We start from the raw sequence: 24,436 nt of genomic DNA, 5'->3' as shown, positions 1-24,436 counted from the left end.
CGCCGAGGGAAGACCCCAAACTTCCGGCCGCCTGCCCCTTGCCCAAACAGACAACAAAATGATGCGAGTGAGAAAGAGGTGAGGGAAGAGTAGAGGGAGAGAGGAAGCAAATGGAATATGAGGGCTCAGTGTGCCACAGGAAGAGAACGCGCACAGGAAGCGGGCGGCTAATGCGGGGTGAAACTGTGAAACGCTCAGGCATTTATCAGGGACACCCTCCTGGGTCCTTTCTCCCGGCCGCGGACTGCGGAAGGCTGGCCCTTCCTACACACTCGGCTGAGGCTGCTCTCGAGCTGCGGTTCACCACTTCATGTGAGTGTCACGAGAGGGTCTAAGGTAGACAGGTAGCAATCCAGAATTCCTCTTCCCTTTCTCACCCGGGAAAAAGAACCTGACCTTCCTAGTACTAGTGGGAAACGTGGTCAGAACCTCCACCCACGTGCGGTGAGAAACAGGAAAAGCTTGGCTCCTTTTGATTCAACTTAGTTTTGGAAATGAGTATGTGGCGGAGGGAAGGCGTGCTACTGGAGGCCGGGGATGAATTCATTAGTTTGTTTCCTTTCAAGTGAGAGTGCAAATGATTTTCAGTGGTTGGTTGTACTTGAGGAGTTGAAGAAAGAAATAAATTGATTCAGCAGATATTAGAAACACCAGCTATCACTATACTCGGGAACAACACATTAGTTACTGGGTAAAGGTCCATAAACAAAGTAGAAATGAAAATCAACAAAACGGACAGAAATTCCAGTCATTGCCTCTCGGGTAGGATTTACTGTTGAAGTACAGCACTAAATGTAAGGTAGACATTACATGCTTTAATATTGGTTTTTATTTATGGGTATGCGTGCATGCCAGACTGAGTTTTTGTACAAAAGTTGTGTGTAGGTAACCCCGAAGGCTAGAAAGCATCAGATCCCCAGGAACTGGAGTTACCCGTGATTGTGGTGATCTGAACTTGGTTTCCCTGCAACAGCATAAACACTTTTTAATGTTTATATTTTTACACTTAAATATTTTAGAGTATGAGTACTAAACAGAAAAGGTATTAAGCAGTAAAGAGAGGTATATTTTGGACGTGGTAATGTTGCCATAGAAGGTTCTCAAGGAAAAGAAGGCTTTCTAGGAAGGAGATGACACAAATGAAATTTCAATACAGAAAGTCTTCAAGAAGTAGAGACAGTCAGAAGCCCAAGTCATTGATAAGGCCATGCAACAGAAACTTATCCAAATATCAAGCAGGCTTACCAATACCTGTGGGCTTGGAATGGAGAGTAGGAATCCATGATGGAGACAGTATCAGAGAGAGCAGACTAACTTTGGGGAGAGAAAGGCATAGACGGTTTTCCATGGCCAAGTAACGTTACCCGACTTCTTTTTAAGAGGATACTCAGTAGACTGGGGCAGAAGTGAGAAAGGATATCACTTAGGAGGCTTTTGTTTTACCTCAAAGGAACGTAACAGAGGCTTCAATAAAGGACCTAAAAAGTGTCCAATCATGTCTTGAGGGTCCCCAAAACACATACACAAGGGAACTATGGATGGAAGTTTTATTTTCATTAGTTAGGCTTTGGGAAACACTTTGAATTGTGTGAATTTCAGAATGACACACATAAGTTAAAGTCATGGTTTTGCCATTTGATAATTGAGTGAATCCAGACAAAACATGTAATTTCTCCTAGGGTATAACATGAAGACGATATCTTGCATGGTGAAGAGTAAATGTCAGTGTTATGATGTTTTGTTCTTACCTGCATTTTTGAACTGGAAAGAGGGGAGATGGTGTGGTTGAAGAGATTTAACTTATTTTAAAACTGAAGTGATAAAAGATAGCTCAGGGGCCAGAGAGATGGTGCAGTGGTTAAGAGCACTGACCGCTCTTCCAGAGGTCCTGAGTTCAACTCCCAACAACCACATGGTGGCTCACAACCATCTGTAATGAGATATGATGCCCTCTTCTGGTGGGTCTGGACATACAGCTACAGTGTATATAATAAATCACTTCTTAGGACCACATCTTTAAAAAAAAGTAACAAACCCTCTTTTTAAGAAAGAAAAAAGATAGCTCAGCTGTGCAGTAAGGTAATCACAGGGGTCCTAGCTATGCTTGTGTATGTTATGTATATATCCTACTGGGAGAAAAAGTTTTGAATGAACAGCCATAATAATATAAAAACATGGATTATCCTTTCATAGTAATCAATCTTATAGCCACCTTCTCCCCTCATTGTCATTATTTAATATCTCCAGAACTTCCTGTGTCCTCATCAGTAAAGAGAAAAAAGGCTCTCCAGTAAGGGGATAAAAATTTAGAATAAATAAGAACTTTTACCATAAATAGTCTTAGGTCTTCTATGGGTTTTAGCAAGACTTTTTAAAAATTTACTAGTGGGATTAATGTTAGTTGCTACACTATAGTTTGAGTGTTTCTGAAGTATATTGTTCTCATCTTTAATTGCAATATTTACTTGTCCTTAACTTCTGACTTTTCATGTGTTAAATGACAGAAGGAATTTAAAGTGGTCTAAAAGGCACCATGTTGCTGTCATAGTGCAGTAACTTGGCAGTTAGATTATGAAACAACAGGGGGAAATGTTTGCAAGGTAAGATTGGGAGTGAAGGGAAGAAGAGAAATAAACAAGATTGCTATTAATTCTGAAATACATTTTCCTCACATTTACATACTGAAACTGGGGTGTGTTTTTAAATTATTGAAGTCTCAAGACCACTGTAGACTGCCAGCTGGTGACATAGTTTTCATTGTGTCAGTTATGAATAAGTCATAAATATTAATGTCGTTCTGTTGTGTGCCATATTGGAACTTAGCTTACCAAGTATAATTTCTTTCTTATGTATACTTTTAGTGACCGTAACTTAGAGTCAAAATGAAGTTACCGTGTATTCAGAAATACAGGAAAACAAAGTAGTAATATAAAACAAGAATCTAGGTCTAAATTTAAAAGTTTTTTAGTGAACATAATATATGAAATATATTAAAAATGGTTTGTGGGTTATGGTCCAACTAGTCCATCAATGGCTGTCTACTAATGGAAAGTCCAAGAAGCTCGGAATTGCTCAGTTCATGAAACTGGACACTTCAGCTGGTATTAAATATGCACCGGAATTCTAAAGGAATAGGTTCTAATGGCAGAGAAGGAATAGATTGGTCAATGAGAGTGAGAGCAAGCAGACTAAGAGAGTGAGCGTCCATCCTCTATGCTCTTTATATAGACTTCCAGCAGGTGTGGCCCAAATTAAAGTTGGATTTTCCCACCTCAGAAGGTCCAGATTCAAAGTGGGTCTTCCCACTTCAAATGATTTGAACAACAAAAAAAAAAGTATAGGTATATTCAGCCACTTGGGTTTTTTGTTAAGTCCAGATATAGTCAAATTGACAATCAAGAATAGCTTTCAAAATGTGTCTAATGGATCAAGAGCATTGGAGCAAATGAATCTACAATCACTGTGTAAAGGAATTTCAGTTATATATTATATATATGTATATATATATAAAATTAAAATAATCTATTTTATGGAACCATTTTTATATGTGATGTCATCATAGATTTGATGAGCTTGAGTATTAAAAATATTATATTAAGAAAAGTACATTTTTATATAATTGTGATTCTGAAGTAGTGAAATTAGGGATCCAGAGAATTAGAGGAGCATTTCCCAAATTTTTGTAGAATTCTTGTGCTAGAAAGTAAAATGAAAACTGCACATAAAATTTTGGTTTTCAGTAACTTTTGAAAAAAAGTTTTAGAACCTGGTGCCAGAATGGTTGGGAATTAAATCACAGGCAACTTGAATGAAGTAGGGATTTCAACTAAGGAGATTACTGGGGTAAAGAAGCAATCTGGTAAAGATAGGAATCTCTAAAAGTCGTATCTTGGATCATGTTTTACTCTTTCATGTGTACTCTAAATTCATGCGATTGGTATTGGGTATAAGGAGCATCATGTGATTATCATGTAATTAATTGCTCTCTGTGTGTTTCATGAAATATGATCACAAATTGAGACAAAAGGCATGTCCTGTAACAATCTCCTGCGTTTTCCAATGTTTTTATCATAATTTCTATTAGTAGTAAAGAAAGGTCTTTATTTTCATCAGTAAAGTACAAAGATTTGTCGATGTGTTGCCTTTTCTGCCACCTTTTTTTCTCACTCTCCTTAAAGTTCATACATGTGCAGGTACTGTACACACAATAACGTATTAAACCTATTTTAATCCCATATTTTTAGCAAGTTACCATAGAAACTAGTGAGCATCTCAAACCATCCAGATAATACAAGCTCCATTAAATGCTAATGGATGCTGTTTGCTTCCTGTTCCAACTGTAATTAGATCGGAAAATGCTTGATAATTATGTTTGGCAAAATACAACATGCTCATTAAAAGCTAGCTCGAGCATCAGATAGACTTGAGTTTCAATCCTTATTTACTAATCCTACTACCTGGGAAAATTTAGTTTCATTTGTCTTCTGTTATAATGGAGTTTAAATATTCATAAATGATTCATGTACTTAGGCAACAAGTAATAAATATTTTACAAGTATTATATGTTATTTCTATTATGTATGAGAAGTACATAGCAGTATAATGAAAGCTGTGCACACAGTAAGGAGACTTTTTAAAAAGATTCTTTTTGTTTATTTATTTAAAAAAATAAAAAAATAAAAAGATATTTTCATGTGTGTGTGCTTACCATTATGTGCATGTCTGGAGCCTGCACAGGCTAGCAGAAGGGTTCAGATACCCTGGAACTGGAGCTACAGATGGTTGTATCCATGTAGATACTGGGAATTAAACTTGTGTTCTCCAGTGCCAAGGAGACTTAATTTTAAATTAGGCCTGAAATTTGTACTATAGTAAAAGGATTATGGAGTGACTAACATAGGATAGTAAGATGAACGCTAGACTAGCAGGCAAAAGGTCCAAGCTTTCAGTACTGTTAAAGTAGCACCGTCTCCTACACAGAACTATGTTCATTTTCCCTCAGCTCTTCTGTGTTTTCTTCTCTGTTTTCCTCTTTTGTGTGAAAACTTAGTGAGTGCTTATTTTCTCTCTCTACTGTAAACGCAGCATGAGACATACTCGGGGGTTGTAAGAGATCATGGACATAAATTTTAGGAACTTGGCAGTCAACAAATGAAAATTACTAGTGTCAAATTGGCATATGCCATTTTATTATTAACCCTGGGCGGCAAGGGTAACCCTAAACTGCATGGTGATGATTTGTGATCGCAAGAAGACATCTGTATCAAACCCTGAACAACAGTGTCCGGGCAGCATGTGAGGAAGAGGTCCTGTGGAGGGCAGGAGAGCAGGTGAGAGCATCCTCATGTAAAGTTAAAAAGTGAGACGGGGAGAGGCTGGTCACAGCCTGTGAAGTGTTTTCCACGTAAGTTTTGTTGACTGTAACCACCTCTTCCACATATTGCTAGAGAACACTAAAACAGGTCTCTGTTAGTGTCCTCTTTGTTGCTGTGATTAAAACACTGACCAAAAGCAACTTGGCTGGGGAGCAGTGTGGTTTCTTCTTCTTGCATGTAGCAGTGAAATTAGAGCAGGAGAAAGGGTGCTTACAGGCTAGCTCTCCTGCTCTCCTTGTGCAAGCATCCTGTGATTGCTCAGGACTCCCTGCCCAGTGACAGCACGACCTCAAAGTGCTCCATTCCCTTTCCTTCCATCTACTTACTCCAAGGCTTTAGCTTCCACAGTCATGTGGCATTTTCTGTTTATAGGTGAAGGACGCAAAGGTTTTCAAGTGCCTTCCATGTCTTCCTAAGGCCAGGACAACTCAGATAATTAAACACAATGTTCTGAACTAATGTAGTGATACTTAATGGTCTGCATGCTGATGACAAATTGACACACAACATAACCAAATTCTGTCAGTCTGTAAGTTACGTTTGTATTTATGTCCTTAATTGTTCAGAAAATCATTAAAATAGTAGAGAACAGTAACAACAACAAAGTTGCCCCACTAAGCAGCCCGCTGTGCCCTAACATCTTGAAGGTAAAGATTGGATGCCTTTTTTGTCTATATTTTTTAATGGCCAAAGTAAGAGCTTGTAGAGAACACTCAGTTAGCTTCCTGTGGCTTTCTAGATTGAGTTCCTGTTTCTACATCCCATGCCATTATCAACTTGTTACATATGTTTTGCTTTGACATTTGCGTTATCCCGTCATACATTGTATTACAGAGGTTGTTGTGAGGTCTCAGGTAGTCCATAATGAGCTCGACTGTGGAAGGATTGCAGCACTGAGATAAAAGCCAGCATTCCTCAGGAACTTGTGAAAGGCTCCTGTATGCCAAAAGGAGTCATTTCTGCAGATTCTGGCAGAGGAATGTGTGGCTATCTGTAGAGTTTATCAGCATTTCAAGTGCATACTGGCCTCCACAGGTCAGAGTCCAACTAGCATCCTGCCGTTCCCTTTCCTCCTCACAATCCACTAGGGCTTTAAGTTTCCCAGCCTTGAATCTGATTAAATTGCATTTATTTTCTGCACTTAAGTACAAAGTAGATTTCGTCTTCCAAACTGATACAGGAATATGTTTTCTTAATACTTCTGCCCTACTTGCTTTTCTTTATATTTCTTTGTGTGTGTGTGTGTGTGTGTGTGTGTGTGTGTGTGTGTGTGTGTGTGTGTGAGAGAGAGAGAGAGAGAGAGAGAGAGAGAGAGAGAGAGAGAGAGAGAGGTGTACATGTGTGTGCATGTGGGTACTTGCTGTCGGGTAAGGCTAGTGCTGGCCTGCTTTCTAAGAGTATCCCTGTCTCCTTTCAAGATAGCAGCCATGCCTCCCAGGCATATACGTGGGTTACATGACAAGCACTTTAACCACTGAACTGTCTCCTCAGGCCCTGATTGTTTCCCTGCTCTATAAAGATAAGCATTTAAGGTATTGCTCAATTCTAGGAGAAAATGTTTTTGCCTTAGGTTGTACTCTCGGCATCCTGTAAAATAAATGTTTACTTCCTACTCCATAGTATATTCATTGCTTTCATTTTTTATTTAGGATTTTCTGCCGATTCTGGGGAAAGATGGCCACCAATGATGCTGTTCTGAAGCGGCTGGAGCAGAAAGGCGCAGAGGCGGATCAGATCATTGAGTATCTCAAGCAGCAGGTTGCTCTTCTCAAGGAGAAAGCAAGTAAGGATGTTTAAACGTTCTAAGGAAATATCGACAGGAAAATGTTAACTGTATGAATTATAACTTGATGGTTTTAATTACGGCTTTTAGATTTCCTTAATTGTGAGTATGAAAGTATTCTAGGTTTATGGTAAATTAGAATTGGTCTATGGTAAATGTCCTATTTGTGTTCTGTTCTGATAAACCACCCAAAGAAACTTGAAGAGGAAAGGGTTTATTTCAACTTATAGCATATTGTGTATACGATGGAAGGTCAGAGCAGGAACCAGGAGGCGGGGACTGAAGCTGAGGCCTTGGAGGGCGCTGGTTACTGTCTTACTCTATTGCTTTCTTCTATAACTAGGAGCACCTGCCTGTGGAGCCATCAGCCACACTGCCTTAGGCTCTCCCATAGCCATTAGTCAAGAAAACGCTGTACAGACCAGTCTGGCAAGGCTTTGCTCAATAGTAACTTATTCTTTTTAAAAGACTCTCAACTCATGTAAAGTAGACAAAAAACTAACCAGGGGCAGTAAATATATAATTAGAGAAAGTAATGATGTTTGAGGACTGATAAAAGAAGAGTGTATTATTTAAGAACAGTTCTATATTATTAGAGGTTATAAGTTAGGGAAATTAATGAAATCAGGTAGCAGTTACTCTGATGTTGTAAGGGCTGAGATATATAATTTCATAGTCTTTGTTCTTTGAGGTTTTTGAGAAGTTGCTGCAGCGTATACAAAACATGTACTAATTATCTTAAGGATTTGATCTCATTGATTAATTCCTCAATAGCCACTGTTGATACTATAATCAAAATTTTAGATTTAAGAATAAGGAGTGTGGGCGAGTATGACTTAGTGATAGATAGCCTCATATAGTGTGTTTGGGGCCTCAGGATTGATCCCGGCCCTGAAGAACAAAAAGGTGAATGAATGAATCAATGAATGAGCCATGAATGAAAGAGCGCACAATGAACATTTAAAACTTGAGTTTTAAAATTTTCAGATGTGATAAAAATGTGCTAAGATGCATTGCATTTGTATATGTAGTAACTAGGGTTCCAGTGAAAATAACTGCTTGTATGGTTTACACTCAGAAATATTCAAGTGCATACTAGAAAGTCCTGCTGAACATCTGGAATCGTTAGCTCCTGCCTAGTCAATTCCAGAAATAACTTTATTGTGACTACCCAGAATAATCCTTCTTAGGGGACAGGTCCTCCTCTGCAAAGAGTCATTACCATGTGCTGTCCTGTTTATCAGGTCCTTAGAGAAGACAGGAAATGATGTTACTGGGGAGATGGCACAGTTGGTGCGTTGCTTGTCATTCAGGCATGAGGATGAGTTCTGTCAGTAGCACCCACATCACAGAGTAGGTATAGGAGCTTATTATCCTGTTGCTGGGTGACAGAAGGGTCCTGGGGCCCGCTGGACGGCCAGCAAGTCTACAATCTCTGGTGAAGGCCCTGTTTGAACTGCAGCAGACACCCCTCAGGCCTCGGAGCGCTCCATGCACTTGTACGATGCACATACACGTGCGCGCGCGCGCACACACACACACACACACACACACACACACGACTTCCGGTCCCACTTTCTACTTAATAGATTTTTATCAAATTAACTGATTGTAGATCAAATACATACATGGTGGGGAGAGTGTGTTCAGTAAATATATAGATTGATTTCCTTGTTTTTAACCTATAAATCACCATATTTACATCTTCAGAGATTAGGTTCTATGGGAGTCCTATACCCAGTGTCCCAGAGACTGCTAATAGATTGTTAATAATATTAATAGATAGTAAATTATTATAAAACAATTGGCCAAATAATTGGGTTCTATTGTTACCACAGCTATATCAGTACTTTCTCTGCTTTTTTCATATAATATTCAAACAGGACATTTGAAAAACACTTTTTAACTGACCTGTCTTGATTCTAGTTTTGCAGGCAACTTTGAGAGAAGAAAAGAAACTTCAAGTTGAAAATGCTAAACTGAAAAAAGAAATAGAAGAACTAAAGCAAGAGTTGATTCAGGCAGAAATTCATAATGGAGGTGAATATAGATGTGTAGGATGCTGGCTTTACAATGCTTACCTTAGGATTTAAGATTTCCAGTTATCTTGTTATCCTCAGGTCACTCCTGCTATGCATTACCGTACTGTACAGGAAAAAGGATGAAGACTTAGAACAGGCAGCTGGGCTCATCTGAGATCATGGAGAGTGGCAGAGCTTGTACTGAAAGCCTGTGCTCTTCCTTTCTGTGCTGCCTTCTTGAACGTGACCAGCACTGCTGTGTTTTTCAATCCCTACTGAAAAGATAGCCATGGCGGTTAGCTTACAGTCAGAAAACTCTTTCACGTGCTTCGTATGTACTTGGATCCAGAGGCTAATACTGGATGATTACTATAAATTTGAGGCAATCCTGGGCTACATGATGATTTTCAACCCAGTCTGGGCTTTACTTAAGCCCTATCAAGAAGTATAAGAGAAGAATTGTCTTCAGCTGTATTTTTTTTTTTTTCTTTTTTCTTTTTTTCGGAGCTGGGGACCGAACCCAGGGCCTTGCGCTTGCTAGGCAAGCGCTCTACCACTGAGCTAAATCCCCAACCCAGCTGTATTTTTTTTATCCTCCAAAGACAATGAAACTTAGAGATACAAAATTACTTGTTTAAAAAGAAAAATCAAAGAACTTTTGTTACCCAAATAATTATCAGTTGAACTACAAATCACAAAGTTAAAATTTTATTGAGCTGTTTAAAAAAGTCCTCTCTATTCTCTTGTGTTGGAGTTGGGAGGGCTGGATATATGCATATTTGCATGTGTGGCAGGCACATGGTTTTACACGAGTGTGGAGACCTGAGGTCCATGTTAAGGTTACCTTTGATGGCTTTTCCACTCTCTTCTTTGGGGCAGGATCTCCCATCAAACTAAGAGCTTGCCAATGTGGCTAGTCTTGCTAAGCAGCTTGCCCTGCTGATCTGTCTCTGCCTACCTGGTCTAGAATTACAAGCAGTCCGCACCCAGCTTTTGGTACTTATGCGGGTTCTGGGAATCCTAACGCTAGCCCTCCTAGTTGCATGGCCAACACTTTAACCACTTGGCCATCTTACCAGCTCAGTTACTTTCTCAGTTACTGGCTTCTTTTGACATCTTGTCAACATATTATTTTGCATATTGTATGAATTCTTCCCTTAGCTAAATAAAATAAGGAGGAAATTTGTGGTGATACTTATAGCTTTCAGCTATATATTCTTTGTCAGTGGAAAATTTGAGACTGATGAGTTTTCTAAGACTAGCAGAACTGGAATGCAGCTCTAGAATTAAACAGTAAAGTTCTAACAATTTAAAGCTGCTTTTCATTTCTGTCGATGCTAGAAAGTTACTCTGATTTACTTTACAACCCCTTGTGACAGTTTTTCCATGCAAATGCTTTAATGTATTAAAGAATTGCTGAAGTGCTTTACCTCTGTAAATGCCCCACCCCCGGGAAGAAAGGAGGAGACACTAAGATTGCAGAGGGCTGAAGAAGTTGTCAGATGCGTAGAGCTAGAGTCATGGGTGGTAGTGAGCTGCCTGGCATGGGTACTAAGAACAGGGCTTCCGTCCTGAGGGAGCAGCTGGTGCTTTTAACTGCTGAGCCATCTCTCTAGTCCCGTCTGTGAACAGCAGGACTTTGAAGACATAGTGTGACCATGATAAATGTCTGTGCTGTTGTTATCTGCAGTCTTCTTAAGAACTTTAGTTACTAATGAATAAATGGAAATCAAATCTTGTGACCTTAGTAATTGTCAAAATAGACTTAATTTTGTGATAGATATTTATAGCCTCAGATAATGGATAGTTGATAGTAATATATGTTAAATTTTTCTCATGTACAAAGCTATTGTTCCACTTTTGTAGTTTAATGTGGGCAACACTGTTCATTTTCTGTGATTCAGTGAAGCAGGTGCCTGTCCCATCGAGTTCTTCACTGGAGACTCATTGTTCCGTTTCTGAAAGTGTGACTCGGTCTGCATCAGTAACAACCACCACCATGACCGGAGGGGGAGGGGAAGAAAAGAAGGTAAAAGAGAAGACGGAAAAGAAAGGTACTTTTCATCATTGATCTTATTTGACTTTTGACTGTTTTATCTGGTAATATTACTATTAATACCTTTATGATGAGTAATGGCATTAAAAGGAAAATCCAAATGTTAAAGACTGAGATAAGAGTTGAGATCACTCTCATTGGGATATGTGGGTGTTTACGCCATCAAGAGGGTAAAGTGAGTTGTGATATGTAGAGAGGTCAGCATAAAGAAAAGCAACAGCACGTGAGACCTGCCAGCAAACCTGGCTGTGTGTCTGGAGCTCCAAAGAAGTCACAGGCTAAGACTGGCTCACAGTCAAAGCAGAACATCTGAACTGAGGCATGGCAATGTTAGGGAACTTGTAAAAATCAACATGGCAAAAGGTCTCACATCTGCAGCAGCCGCTGAAACACTGCAGTTGCCTACCTGTCCCTTTCCTTCAGTCTTCAGAGATAGGTAACCATCAAATTCTGAAATTCTTGTCACCAACCATGTCTGGGCCTCAAGTGTGCTGTTGATTCCTGAGAGGCCGCATTTGTTCAGGTTCTCAAGGGTCTTTGTTTACCTGTTCCCTGCTATTCAAGTAAGCGTCTTCATTCGAGAAATTTCTCTTTTAAGTCTGTTTTTATAATTTGTTCTTAAATATGCCTCCCATTTATACTTACAGACGTTTGCAATTTTTTGGAAAATGCCAACTAACTGTCTGAGGGCTTTATGAATGGATATAAGTCATTTTAGCACCCAGTTCCTATCAGTTCTTTTGTAAATATCAGACTTTGATAGTAGTACAGAACCAGTGAAAGCCAGTCAGCATCGGAATGTAAAATAATCCTATGGTTTGATCTTACAAATTTTGACTGGTCTCTATTCTGTCTCCAACTGTTAACCTGATGCTTTGACTAGTCAACCTTGTCACTCTTATTAGAGGACAAGAGCACAAATCTTAACTGGACTGTGCTCAGAACAGTTCTGTCCAGTGAAGCATTCTATGAGGGTGGTTATTCTCATATTCTCTCTCTCTCTCTCTCTCTCTCTCTCTCTTTCTCTTTCTCTCTCCATATATATATATATATATATATATATATATATATGTGTGTGTGTGTGTGTGTGTGTATGTATAATTCAGCAGGAATAGACAAAACCTAAATATAGCTATTGAACATTAAAATAAAAATATGCATATAAATATATTGTTATAGTTTATATGCAGAATAGTGAATTGTATAATTTATAACAAAGACAGCATGGTTTTGATATTTGTCTAATATATCTGTTTATTGTAGGGACCTTTGCTGATCTACAATGGAGAGCAGGAGGTTAAATCCTCCTTATTTAAGCAGCTCTGTCCCTTTCATAACTCCCCTTGTAACGGATGGCATCCTCTCACAGGCCCGCCCTCCACTGCACAGGACTGGTTTTAGCCTCCCTATTTCCTTGTGTGTCTAATATTCACATATACTCACTATCCGTAGTGTTCTTTTACCCACGGTTAGCTTAGGAACTTGACATCATAAGAAATTAAACAGTGATAATAATAATAAAATAGCATGATCAAAACAATATGCCTTTTTTCTTCTGAGATACAGCTTTTTAGAGAAATAACTAAAGCTATGTAATGGTTTTAGGACTTGAGTGTTTGGTATTTTTATTCCTGAACTCATTAGCACTGGTACCAGGGGCTTCTAGTGTTTGTTTGTTTGTTTGTTTGTTTGTTTTATAATGCTTGCATATTCTTAATCCCTAGGAGAGAAAAAGGAGAAGAAGCAGCAGTCAGCGGCAGCAAGTGCTGATTCGAAGCCTGTCGACGTATCACGCCTGGATCTTCGAATTGGATGTATTGTCACTGCCAAAAAACACCCGGATGCAGATTCGTTGTATGTGGAGGAAGTCGATGTGGGAGAAGCAGCTCCACGGACGGTCGTCAGCGGGCTGGTGAATCATGTCCCTCTAGAACAGGTGCTGTCCCACTAAAGAGACTGCTGCTCTCTAAGTGACAAGTGCCACTTCAAGGGATCTGCTCATCTGTTGCTGTAAATGTGATGGGAATCTCAGAATGATCAGTTGGGAGCGAGAGTAAGGGCTTAGGGGCGGGAGCACTTACTATTTTTTATTAAAAAATGAAGTGAAGATGAATTTCAAAAGGGTATATAAAACCACCAAAGTTTAAAGGCCTCTAATATAAAATGAATCCAGTAGGACAGAAATTTCTATCTGTTTGTGTTCATGTATTAATGTATGTGAATATGGTGGTTTATGTTCTTAGAATGAACAGAGGAGTCACAGGACAGTCTTGGAGAGCCCTTGCCTTCCACCTTTTTAAAGATAGACTTTTGTTTACTTCTGCTTGCACATAGAAGGGCAGTGACACAATGTTCATATCTTTCATAGTGTTTAAGTATGTGACATTTCCCAGGAAAATAGAAATATTTTAATTACTTAGAAATTGTGGTTTTTCACTCTTCACTGCTTTCTGGAAGCAGGACTGACACCGGTTCTTAGTGTGCATTTATTCTGTGTAGCAGGCACTCAGTTCACAGCCTCAGCCTTGGTGTAGGTGAGGCAGAGGAGTGTCAGCTATGGTTGGGATGTATCATTACTGTGCTTGTAGCCTTAAATGGTTAAGCTGACAGGGAATAGTCTCTTGTATTGTGTCCTAAGAAAACAAGAAGGACACTATTATTTCTGCCTAGAACTAACTAACTTTCTTCCTCCCTCTCTCTTTCTTTCTTTCTCTCCCTCTCTCTTTCTTTCTCTCTCTCTCTTTCTTTCTTTCTTTCTTTCTTTCTTTCTTTCTTTCTTTCTTTCTTTCTTTCTTTCTTTCTTTCTTTCTTTCTTTCTTTCTTTCTTTCTTTCTTTCTTTCTTTCTTTCTTTTTCAAGCCAGGGTTTCTCCATGTACCTGTGCATGTCCTGGAACTCTGTAGACCAGGCTGGCCTCAGACTCAAGAGACTTCTTGCCTCTTGTCTCTCAATTGCTAGGATTAAAGGCATGCAGCACAACAGCCTTAGATTCTCTCCTTTGGCATCCAAACCATTTCTGTATCCTTAAAAGTTAGATTCTTAAAGAGTCCCAAAAGAAAGAACCAGCCAGTCTTGAACTGACTGATACAGAAAAGCTGCACGTAAAGGTTTCTTCTACTTTCAGAACTTACAGATTTCCATAGCCATTGAGCAAGGCTGTTTACATATACATATATTGTATATTACATCTGTCTAAACCATGAATCAAGACTGGACTAGTGAGCATTCTGTAAGGCAGGAACACTTGGCCTATAAAAGTGCCAGCACCATTTGTCTGTTGTGTTTTCCTAAAGAAAATGAGCAGCTACCATTAGATCCTGAAAAGACTATTTCTTTATTTCACTTACTAGTATTACATAGATTTGGTTTTTATAAATTGTTACAATGCAATATTTTCAAGTCCTTGCAGGGGAGGTATTATTCATAAAAGGTATTCAGGTTTTAATGATAGAACCTGGAAATAAATTTGCACCTAATTTGTTTAGAGAACTATCTTTTATCCAAGATACATCTTTTTTTTTCTCCCTGAAGCTGTAATCTTGTGTTGCTTTGATTAAGCCTAAAGAGGATTGGCATAATTTATTTGTTAGTTGTGAGAAAAGTTAAGACAGTTCAACTCTGAAAGATAAGGAATTGTTTTTAACTCTTTAACAAATTATAAAATACCCCCAAGTGTTAATAGTGATATGTACAATGCTTGAATTAAATTGCTACTTTCTCTTTAAGAAAGAATAGACTCAGGATCTCAGTGGGAGAGAGAGCATCAGAAAGCCTGTACAAAGTCAGAGTCAGTCTCCAGAACTGCAAAAAGAAAAGGAAAGAAATCTTGCATAGTATTAGAAATGGCCAGGTGTGTAGAGGCAAAAAAGTTAATGTAAATGGCTTCACTTATTTTAGTTCAAACACCAACCTAAATAATTTACCTACTTATCATAGTTTTATACTGTGACAAATCTTAAATTCAATGTGTTTTGGCTAGCTTTTTAATGAAACAAAGGTCAACTTATACATTTCTAATTGGTTGTAGTTGAAATTTTATATCAAGCTGGTTCCCTTAGTTATTTATTCTTTCAATAAATACGCTGGCTGCTCTTCCAGAGGACCCTGGTTCAGTTCCCCGTGGCCTCATAGAGACACATGATTGTAACCCTGGTTTGGCCCCCACAGACACCAGGCTCACAGGTGGTGTGCAGATGTGCTTGAAGCCAGACACCCATATACATTTGAAAAAATCAAAATACCCATATACTTTTGAGAAAAAGATTTCTACTGTTGTGCTCAGGCCTTGCCAATCTGAAAGATTGTCTTTTTATGTTTATGTAAGATATTAGTCTCCATTTTTACACAAGATGTCATAACAAAATAAATTCGATACACAGAGACAGTTATAGCTGCAAAGGCAGTGCATTTGGTAAGCAGAGAGCAGGTGCCTGGAGTAGTATAGGTGTGGTTATCCTAAATCTGCACATCTTTAGTCATCGCTGTTTTGTTCTGCACAGATGCAAAACCGGATGGTGGTTTTGCTTTGTAATCTGAAGCCTGCAAAAATGCGGGGAGTGCTGTCCCAAGCAATGGTGATGTGCGCCAGTTCACCAGAGAAAGTGGAGATTTTGGCCCCTCCCAACGGGTCTGTTCCTGGAGACAGAATTACTTTTGATGCTTTCCCTGGTAAGTACTGATAATTATTCAGATGGTTTGGGAATCAGCTTTTAAAGTGATGTTTATAATGCATAGGGGTTAAAACCAGTCCTGTGTGTGCATCCCAAGGCCGTTCATGGAATTGACTTAAGATAGCACCGTGAGCGTAAAGTCACGTGTTACATGAAGTACTGCAGAGGGTCTGTCTCCTGTAAACACTCATACTCGTACCTACAGAACACTATGACATGACTGTGGATCAGATTAACGTGCTGTAAAGTCCCTTAAGCTGCAGATGGTGATACAGAGGCCAGAGGTGGAAAGTCATGTTTCCTTTATGTACTTTGTTCTTTTGAGTATAAGTAATCCTGAGACAGCTGAAGTATCACAATACAGGAGAAATAAGAGGGTTTCTTGTTTTATTTCGTTTGGAGATAATATCTCATCTGTAAGCCAGGCCATCCTCCTGCTTTCTCCTTCCAAGTGGTGGAATTTCAGGCATGAGTCACCATGTCTAGCTTAAAACATAGGTCTGTGAGGCAGAATAGAGTGCCTGCCAGATGTAGAGAAAGTTTATAAGCAGGAGGCAGCTTAGCTAACTCATCTCAGTGGGCGCTATCTGAGAGGAGCTGGCTTCACGCCATAACTAACCGTAGCCATCCTAGAGGAAGAAGCTTCAGGGGACACTTTCTGCCCTTTCCCACCCAGTAACAGGCAGATAATACAAATGGATTCAAAATCTAGATTTAATTCACCTATTAACTCCATGATAAGGAAATGAAAATTTATCACGATAATAAAAGAGCTGCAAGGATTCATTAGCTAGCACTGTCAAAATCCATACTGGGTAACACCCCTGCCCTCACTCCCTTTGTATTCCCTCGGAGCTTCTGCTGGGGAAGGCTTGGTACTTTATGGAACTGAGGCATTGGGGTCCTTGAGATGGTTACACCCATGGCAGCAGCACGTACTCACCCGGGACCTCTCACTCAGCTTTCTGTACTCTCACATATGACTATGTCTTGGACTCAGTAGGTGAGAAGCCATTATAACCTATGTTTTATGATTTTTTTTTTTTTTTGAGAAAATCCCATTCTGAATGATTAAGGGAACTTCATTGGCTTAAATTCTGAGAGCATAATTGACTCTCCCTTCAGTCCCACAATGTTGGAGCATTTTCTAAAACCTACCACTTTGGTGTAAGCTGTCATATATTTATCTAACATGAACTCATTTAGGAATTCAATAAATTCGAATAAAACAACAAAGCAATTTTTTCTTTTAACATTGAGAGTCAGTTGAGAAAAAGATAATAATTCCAATTGAAATTTCCAAATTAATATTAGCCTTATTTATTATTTGCACACCTAAGAATCAAACTGGGTGGAGTGTGGTGTAAAATGTAACTCCAGGGCCTGAAAGGCAGATTGAGTTTGAGGCCTGGCTAGGCTGTAGACGTAATGGTTGGGTTTTGTTTGTTTGTTTGCATGTTCTATATTTTTATTTATTTATTTTTGGTATCATAGAGTCAAATATTTAAAAGCAAAAGAAATCTACTTTAACCATCCTTTTTATACATTTGAAACTGGGCCCAGTAAAATTTAGTGACTAGCTAATGAATTCTTGCAGCTCTTTTATTATCGTGATAAATTTTTATTTGCTTGGAGTTAATAGGTGAATAAATCTAGATTTTTGAATCCATTTGTATTAGCTGCCTGTTACTGGGTGGGAAAGGCAGTTCCTTGAGTTTCTCACTGACCTAGTGTTTGGAGTGGACATCTTGTTTCCCCATGTTCCTGATTCTCTGCATTGATTTGGCTTCTTCATGTACATGCTTCTTGATCCTCAGTCTGGTATCTTTTCCTAATTCTCTTCTTGTGCATGAAGCACTTAATGTCCTGGAAAAGTTAATATTTATAAAGAGAAATCTAAACTTTAATACCTGCAATTACTTAAATAGTTTTATCACTTAGGGTGTGCCTAACCACACTGAGCTCGAACGACGGATGAGCTGTGATCTGAATCCTCATCTCTATCCTTCCATGTCCACTGCTGCTTCTGAGCAGTGAGTCTCCTGTCACACAGGCAGCTGGTCTTGGACTGCTTTGTCTTGTTTGGGTTTTTCTTTAAGATGCCATGCTATTTGTGGTTTAAATCTTTGTGGGTTTTTTTAACATTGTAAAGCATAAGGTATCCCTTGGAACTCCACCCTGTATTTGACATGTTCAGTGTGTGAAGACATGATGTAGACATCACACTGGGGATTCAGATCTTTGAATTGTTATTTTGCCTTTTAAAGTTTCCTACTTATTTTTTCCGATTGCAAAGCCAGAAACTCCCAGAGAACTTAGAACATAGATGCTGTATAATATGTGCATAGTAAGAACTAAAACACTTCAATTCCCCTAACATGTTTTAAAATGTAATTGAGGGCAGCTATAAATTTTAGTATTTAAATATACTGACTGGTCCCTAAAGCTCTAAGTAGAAATAATTTTAAGGCAATTCTGTACCCAGGAGACAAGGTCACAATAGGTTTTGTTTTATATTGATTTGAATTTTTGTTTTTCTGACATTGCACTATTCATGATCTAACAATAAATGGAAATTTACATTTAGACTTTTAAACTCCAAGGTCATGCTTTAATGAGCCTTGGCAGTAATACAAACTAATAATCAGAATTGTAGATTTAGCATGTGAATTCATTTTTTTTTAAGTCAAACTTAATAATGCTCAATTTCTTTTCTCTAAAGTCCATTTGAATCAGGTTTCCTTCTCTACTAATTCTGTGCTATGGTTAAGGCGATCCCCTTTACTCGGTAGAATACCACAGCTGGTTTTCAGTTGGATCCTGGCACCATACTTTATTGGTCTCTTTCTCTGCTGGTGGCACCTTTGCATCCTTTTTCTTGGCTGATCTGTTGTGAGTTCTCACTGAGTACCTCAGACCTTGGGCTGTGGACCACTTGCCCTTCCTTCCCAAAACCTTGGTCATCTCATCGGTTATGTGCCCAGCCTCCTGGTAGACTTTGCTTACATGTCCCAAGGAAGAATATATGTCCCCATCTTTTTAAGAAAGGATTTACTTATTTTGTGTGTGTGTGTGTGTGTGTGTGTGTGTGTGTGTGTGTGTGTGTGTGTATGACTCTGTGTGTGTATTTGTGTGTGTGTGTGTGTGTGTGAGTGAGTGTGTGACTCTGTGTATGTGGACACCATGTGCATGCCATTGGCCAGAGAGGCCAGAAGAGGACATTGCACCATCCCCTGGAACTCAAGTTACAGGCAGTTGTAAGCCACCAGCCATGAGTAATGGAAGTTGAACTTGGATCCTCTATCAGAGCAGCACTGCTCTTAAATGCTGTGCTATCGCCAGTGCTCCATGTCTTAGTCTAGCCTTTTCCCACAGTATTTTCTCTACCGTGTAGCTGTCCTACAGTAGGCATGACCATTTCTATGTGCTGATCTTTGACATATGTTTAGTGAACTCAAAGGATTTGCAGTTTTTAGTTTGAAGAACTTGTATTGGCCACATTGTCTATTTTTTGGTAGCTATGACAAAAGAAGGCTAGGAAAATGCTGTCCAGGAGATGACATTCTTAAAGTGAGAATAGGCTTCTCTGTAAGACAGTTTATTTTTAAAAGGCATTTGAATAAGTTACTTTTTTTACATTTTAGTGGGTGTGTGCTTGTATGTATGCATGTGTTTGTGCAAGTACATGTACATGTGTATACCAGGGGTGTGAATGTGAACAGGAGAGAACTATTAGTAGTCAGTTCTCTCTTTCTGCCTGATGGCTCCTAAGGTTCAAGCTTAGGTTGCCAGGTGTGAGTTTTACCTGACGATCAGTAATATGGCTCATATATTTTTCTTCTCATTTCCAACTAGTTTAACACCCCATTGAATAGTGTATAGAGACATTTTGGGTAAAGCTAAAGAGTAACACCAAATCAAGACTTTTAACTGTTAAGGTTCATATGTAAAAGGTGAGTTTTCAAAGGATAAGTGCACCAAGATACTCAGGTTTGGTTCTACAGCATATATCTCCATGAAGTAGTCACATGAACGTTTTTTCTCTTTTGTGCATAAAGTTATGTTTTGAGGCAGGTGTTGTTAGCCAGGACTTTAATCCCAGCACTTGGGAGGCAGAGACATCTGATCTCTTTCTACATAGTAAGTTTCAGGCCAACCAAGGCTATATATATATATATATATATATATAGTGAGACTCTGTCATTGAAAAAATACACACACACACACACACACACACACACACACACACACACACACACAGCAGCATGTGTAAGAAGGAATGCAGTACACTTGAGCGAAAAAACTGTAGTGCTAAGGGCTTTAGCAATTGCTGAACCTTTATCATGAAGCCATTATGCTGTTGTAGGATGCCTTGCTGGGAGGCTTCTGATTGGTGAGGATAGTTGATTGGCAAAAGTTAAACTGGACAAAACTGCCTGTTTCATCTGCAGATTAATGCTGTCCAGAAAAGGACAGATTATGCAGAATAGTTGACTGATAAGCCCTGCCAAGACAGGGTGATCAGCCCTTCAAAAATCTGCATTTCTAGAGTCTGTCAGTTGATTTTGGGCCAGAAGGCTAAAGACTTGTGCTCACATTGTTGCTAACAGAGGACTGTGCTAGTGGAGATTTGTCTCTACAACCGCTCAGTTCTGGAAGCCGTGTTAGACTTCTATGTGTATAGATATTTGGTCATTCAAAGATTTCTGATGTGGTTGAAGACTGATTATAGTTTCATAGTTTATCAGGCTGTTTAACTCTGAATATACACATTTTATTGGCTAGTTATCAGATAGTATACAAGCTAGCCAAGATATAGATTTTAAGCCTTTCTTAAGCTGGAATGGATAACTAAATGTTCTGTTTAACTGGTAAAGTGTTGGACTGGGTGTTAGATATATTTTATGCTTTTAAATTACAAAATGATAATAGTCGTGCTCAGCTTATACTTGAGAGAAAAGTTTTTTCTTAATTAGACAAAAAGGGTGAAATGTGGGATGGTGTCACAGGTGAGGCAGGCACAAGATAGAAGGAAGCCTGTCATTGGACGAGAAGGAAGGATGGGCAGGAGAAAAGTTTGAAGGAAGAGGAGGAGACAGGAATGGAAAGGAAGAAAGACAGGAAGGAGAGGAAGAGAAGCCATGGCAGGTGATGTTAAGATTCTGCTCTGTGTATTTACAGCTCGTTATTAATGTTCTTAAGGGATGGATGGTTCTGGGCTTTTTATGTTTAGGTGGGCAATTATATTTTATCAATTGAAAAAAAAAAGTTAACCTGGCTGTGACAGTCTTTTGAAATTATGTTGTGGAGTTTGCGGTGGTAGTCATTTCTAATTTATTGCATATCTCATGATGCGTAGACACACGCAGCGCCTTGGCCCAGCAGTTCTGCATGAAACTGGTATGGTTTGGGCTTGGCTTCAGGCTCCACTTGGATTCCTTCTCCCACAGCTGCAGTCTCCTCTCCTGATGGCTTTCAGAGTCATCTGTAGGGTTGGAAGTGCCTTTTTCTAAACACGTTTGTATTGCTCGCTCCAATGCACAAGTGTTCTTAGTGGCATAGCATTCTAGAGTAATGAACACAGGTAAATTTCAGCTTTGCCCACACCCATCAGATCAGGGCAATCACTGCTTCAGACAGCCATGACCTTATCACATTCATTTCTTAAGTAATAAAACCAGGAACTCAGAAGTAATTCCTGACCCATGGGCTGCAGAATGGGTGCTATGTTAGGTATAAAGAAATCCTATATCTCCACTATAGCCCTTTTGGTGCCCATAAAGGATATTTTGAAAGAAATTATTTTACTGAGCTGTAATTGCAACAGTGGGCCTTTTGTGTTCTATAGCCCTTAACTGTAAACAGATTTGCTGTCGTAGGCATTCCATTTATAGAGTATAGGTGGGAAAGATTCAGTGTAGTTCTATCATATTTCTCTCCAGCTTTGGAATGGTAGATGAACAGTCTTTTACTGAAAATCACTAGCTGCATTAGCCCTCATCAATAGTCAGCCTGTCCTTTGAAACTCTGAAGTTGGTGTTTAACTATGAACATGGTAAAGAGGGTCTTCTAATGTAGTATTTGATCTACACTGAAGTGTTAATCATGTGTGTTGATTTAACTGCTGCAGCACTTCACCTTAGCTGGACCTCCTAGGTGGCCTGCTCTAACGTCTACATCAGTTTGGGTTGCTTCACCTTAAAACTGGTATAAATCTGGGTCACCCTGCTTTCTGAACACATTGTCAGTTTGACAGGGTCTTAGTAGAGGGGTGGGAAATTCAGTGCACATACCTTGCTAAATAATTTCTTTGCTGTAGTTTCCAGAATTTTGAGATGTCCATTTCTTACAAGATTAACCTTTTGAGTGACTTAGAACAGAAAAGTTCTAGCCTTGTAGATCTAGAGGGAAGTGGGTTTGCATTTTGTTGATGGCTTTCTCTACTATTAGTCTCTTTACTGTCAAATGATTTGAAACAAGAAAGGTACCTTTCTTTGACTCCAGTCAGCTTTTCAGTTATCCTTTCATAGTGTGTATCATCCACTGAGTAGTCTGGTATGCACGATATACATAAGCATGGTTTTGCATTTTCTTCTTAGTTTCTTAGTCACTGAAACTAATGAGAACAGACACCAGAGCCAACAATTTCCTTCATGTTTGCTCACGCTCTCTCTCTCTCTCTCTCTCTCTCTCTCTCTCTCTCTCTCTCTCTCTCTCTCTGTGTGTGTGTGTGTGTGTGTGTGTGTGTGTGTGTGTGTGTGTGTGTGTGTGTGTGTGTGTGTGTTCTGCTTCCCTGTTAGTAGGTAGAAGAATAATTATTTGGTCTGTTACTTATCTCTAAACTGAGACCAGAGATACTTCACTCCTCATTTGTCTGCTGTTGATAATAAAGTACACATTGTCACTTATTGCAAATAGAGGGATTAGGAGTGATAACCACTTATTTGAGGGTCATTTGTTTTCTTTGTAAGCCATAGCATGGCATATCGGGAGGCCAGGTGCTAGCTGTCCCAGAAGAAGTGGGCTCTGTTGTCATTTCCTCCTCTGCCTGCCGCTCGTGTGACTGGGCAGTTTATCTCCTCACCTTCAGTTTCTCCATGGGTAAATATTAGAATCAAGATGGCTGTGTATATTTCAGACAACAATACATATTCCTAGTGTTTAGAAAATGCTGCTCTTACGTTCTTACTGCTTCTTTTCTGTCATGCAGAGTGTATGTCATGCATGTCATATACCCTGCCAGGTGTAAAAGTTCAACCTATCTAAATGGGCTCCCATCTTTCCAGATTTTCCTTACAGGATGGAATGAATATCTTATACCTTTCTTGAATAGTTTGGGGCTGGATGTGTAGCTCAAATGCTAGTGCACTTGCTTAGCAGTTACGAAGCCTTGGGTTCAATCCCCAACACTGCAGTAATAATAATGATGATGCTAATTTGGTGAACAAATTATTAAGCTGAATTGCCTTCAAAAATATTTAGTGTTCCTACAGAAATGGTACTAACAATTTTATTTTACCAATTAAGAATATATACTGCTGATGTGAAAATAAGCTCAAGTGTAAGGATTCTGGTTAAGGCTAAAGATCAAGCACTGTCAGAACTCAAGAGAAGCCTGGTTCCAGAACATGTGAGTGAGTCTGGGTGTTAGGTATATAACTTCCTGATTTTTCTCTGAACAGGAGAGCCTGACAAGGAGCTGAACCCTAAGAAGAAGATCTGGGAGCAGATCCAGCCTGACCTGCACACCAATGATGAGTGTGTAGCCACATACAAAGGAGCTCCCTTTGAGGTGAAGGGGAAGGGAGTTTGCAGGGCCCAAACCATGGCCAACAGCGGAATTAAATAAGTGCTCTGTAACTGAAAGACACCACTGAAACCTTAATAACAATAAAGAGGAGTGAGTTTATCACTTACACATCTTGTTTGTTTTTTATGGGCTTTTGATTTCTTTTTTCAATCTTGCTTTAAGTCTTCTTTTTTCAGATACTCTGTCATAGCAACAGAAAACTAATTAACAGAAGCTTGGTGCCCAGAGCTAAGGTCACTGCCGTGAGTGTGCCTGAGCATGTGGTTTAGAAGCCTTTGGAACCGCTTTGTTCGAGAGTTTAAAAGATGTAGTTATGCCAGCTAGAGAAAGCCTAAACTGAAAGGGGCTTCTGCTGGGACCCCAGAAGACCATGAATCCGGACAATAAAGGCAGGAACTTGGTTTGGACTAGAGGTCAAAATTTGCTGACATCCTATCAACACCCTGAGATTTTGTGTAAAGTTGAGTTTAAAGGTCAGCACACCACGGATGTGATCTGGGTCGGCATACCATGGGTGTGGTCTGGGCAAAACTGGCTACTACATTTAAGCAGAAACGAAGTTCGACTGGTAAAAGTAAGAAGATTTGGATCATTTTCAGGTTGACCAGAAAAGACATTTGAAGTCATGGAGGGTGTTATGGAGAGGTCCCAGCCATGGACAGATGCTGACAGCTTTGTACTACAAGGTACCTAAGGCCCGCCCACCTCTGAAGCTGCGCAGA

The 24,436-nt window shown here is 39.4% G+C and overlaps 1 protein-coding gene across 1 annotated transcript; it reads left to right on the top strand.

Annotated features, from left to right (window-relative positions):
- Nucleotides 1-265: 265 nt before the first annotated feature.
- On the top strand, nucleotides 266-23,813 carry Aimp1 (aminoacyl tRNA synthetase complex-interacting multifunctional protein 1). Its single transcript, NM_053757.1, has 7 exons — nucleotides 266-312; nucleotides 7,025-7,158; nucleotides 9,085-9,198; nucleotides 11,084-11,233; nucleotides 12,960-13,171; nucleotides 15,734-15,902; nucleotides 23,587-23,813. Coding segments are annotated over exons 1-7 (948 nt in total). The 5' UTR covers nucleotides 266-310; the 3' UTR covers nucleotides 23,754-23,813.
- Nucleotides 23,814-24,436: the final 623 nt, after the last annotated feature.

Source organism: Rattus norvegicus, chromosome 2 (genome assembly GCF_036323735.1).
Source record: "Rattus norvegicus strain BN/NHsdMcwi chromosome 2, GRCr8, whole genome shotgun sequence".
Taxonomy (NCBI): Eukaryota; Metazoa; Chordata; class Mammalia; order Rodentia; family Muridae; genus Rattus; species Rattus norvegicus.
This window is presented reverse-complemented; position numbering and strand designations above follow the sequence as displayed.

Excerpts from the sequence above, each read along its gene's own strand:
- Aimp1 (NM_053757.1), top strand. Across the intron at positions 7,159-9,084 it reads TCTTCTCAAGGAGAAAGCAA|TTTTGCAGGCAACTTTGAGA; the intron begins GTAAGGATGTTT and ends TCTTGATTCTAG. Across the intron at positions 15,903-23,586 it reads TACTTTTGATGCTTTCCCTG|GAGAGCCTGACAAGGAGCTG; the intron begins GTAAGTACTGAT and ends TTCTCTGAACAG.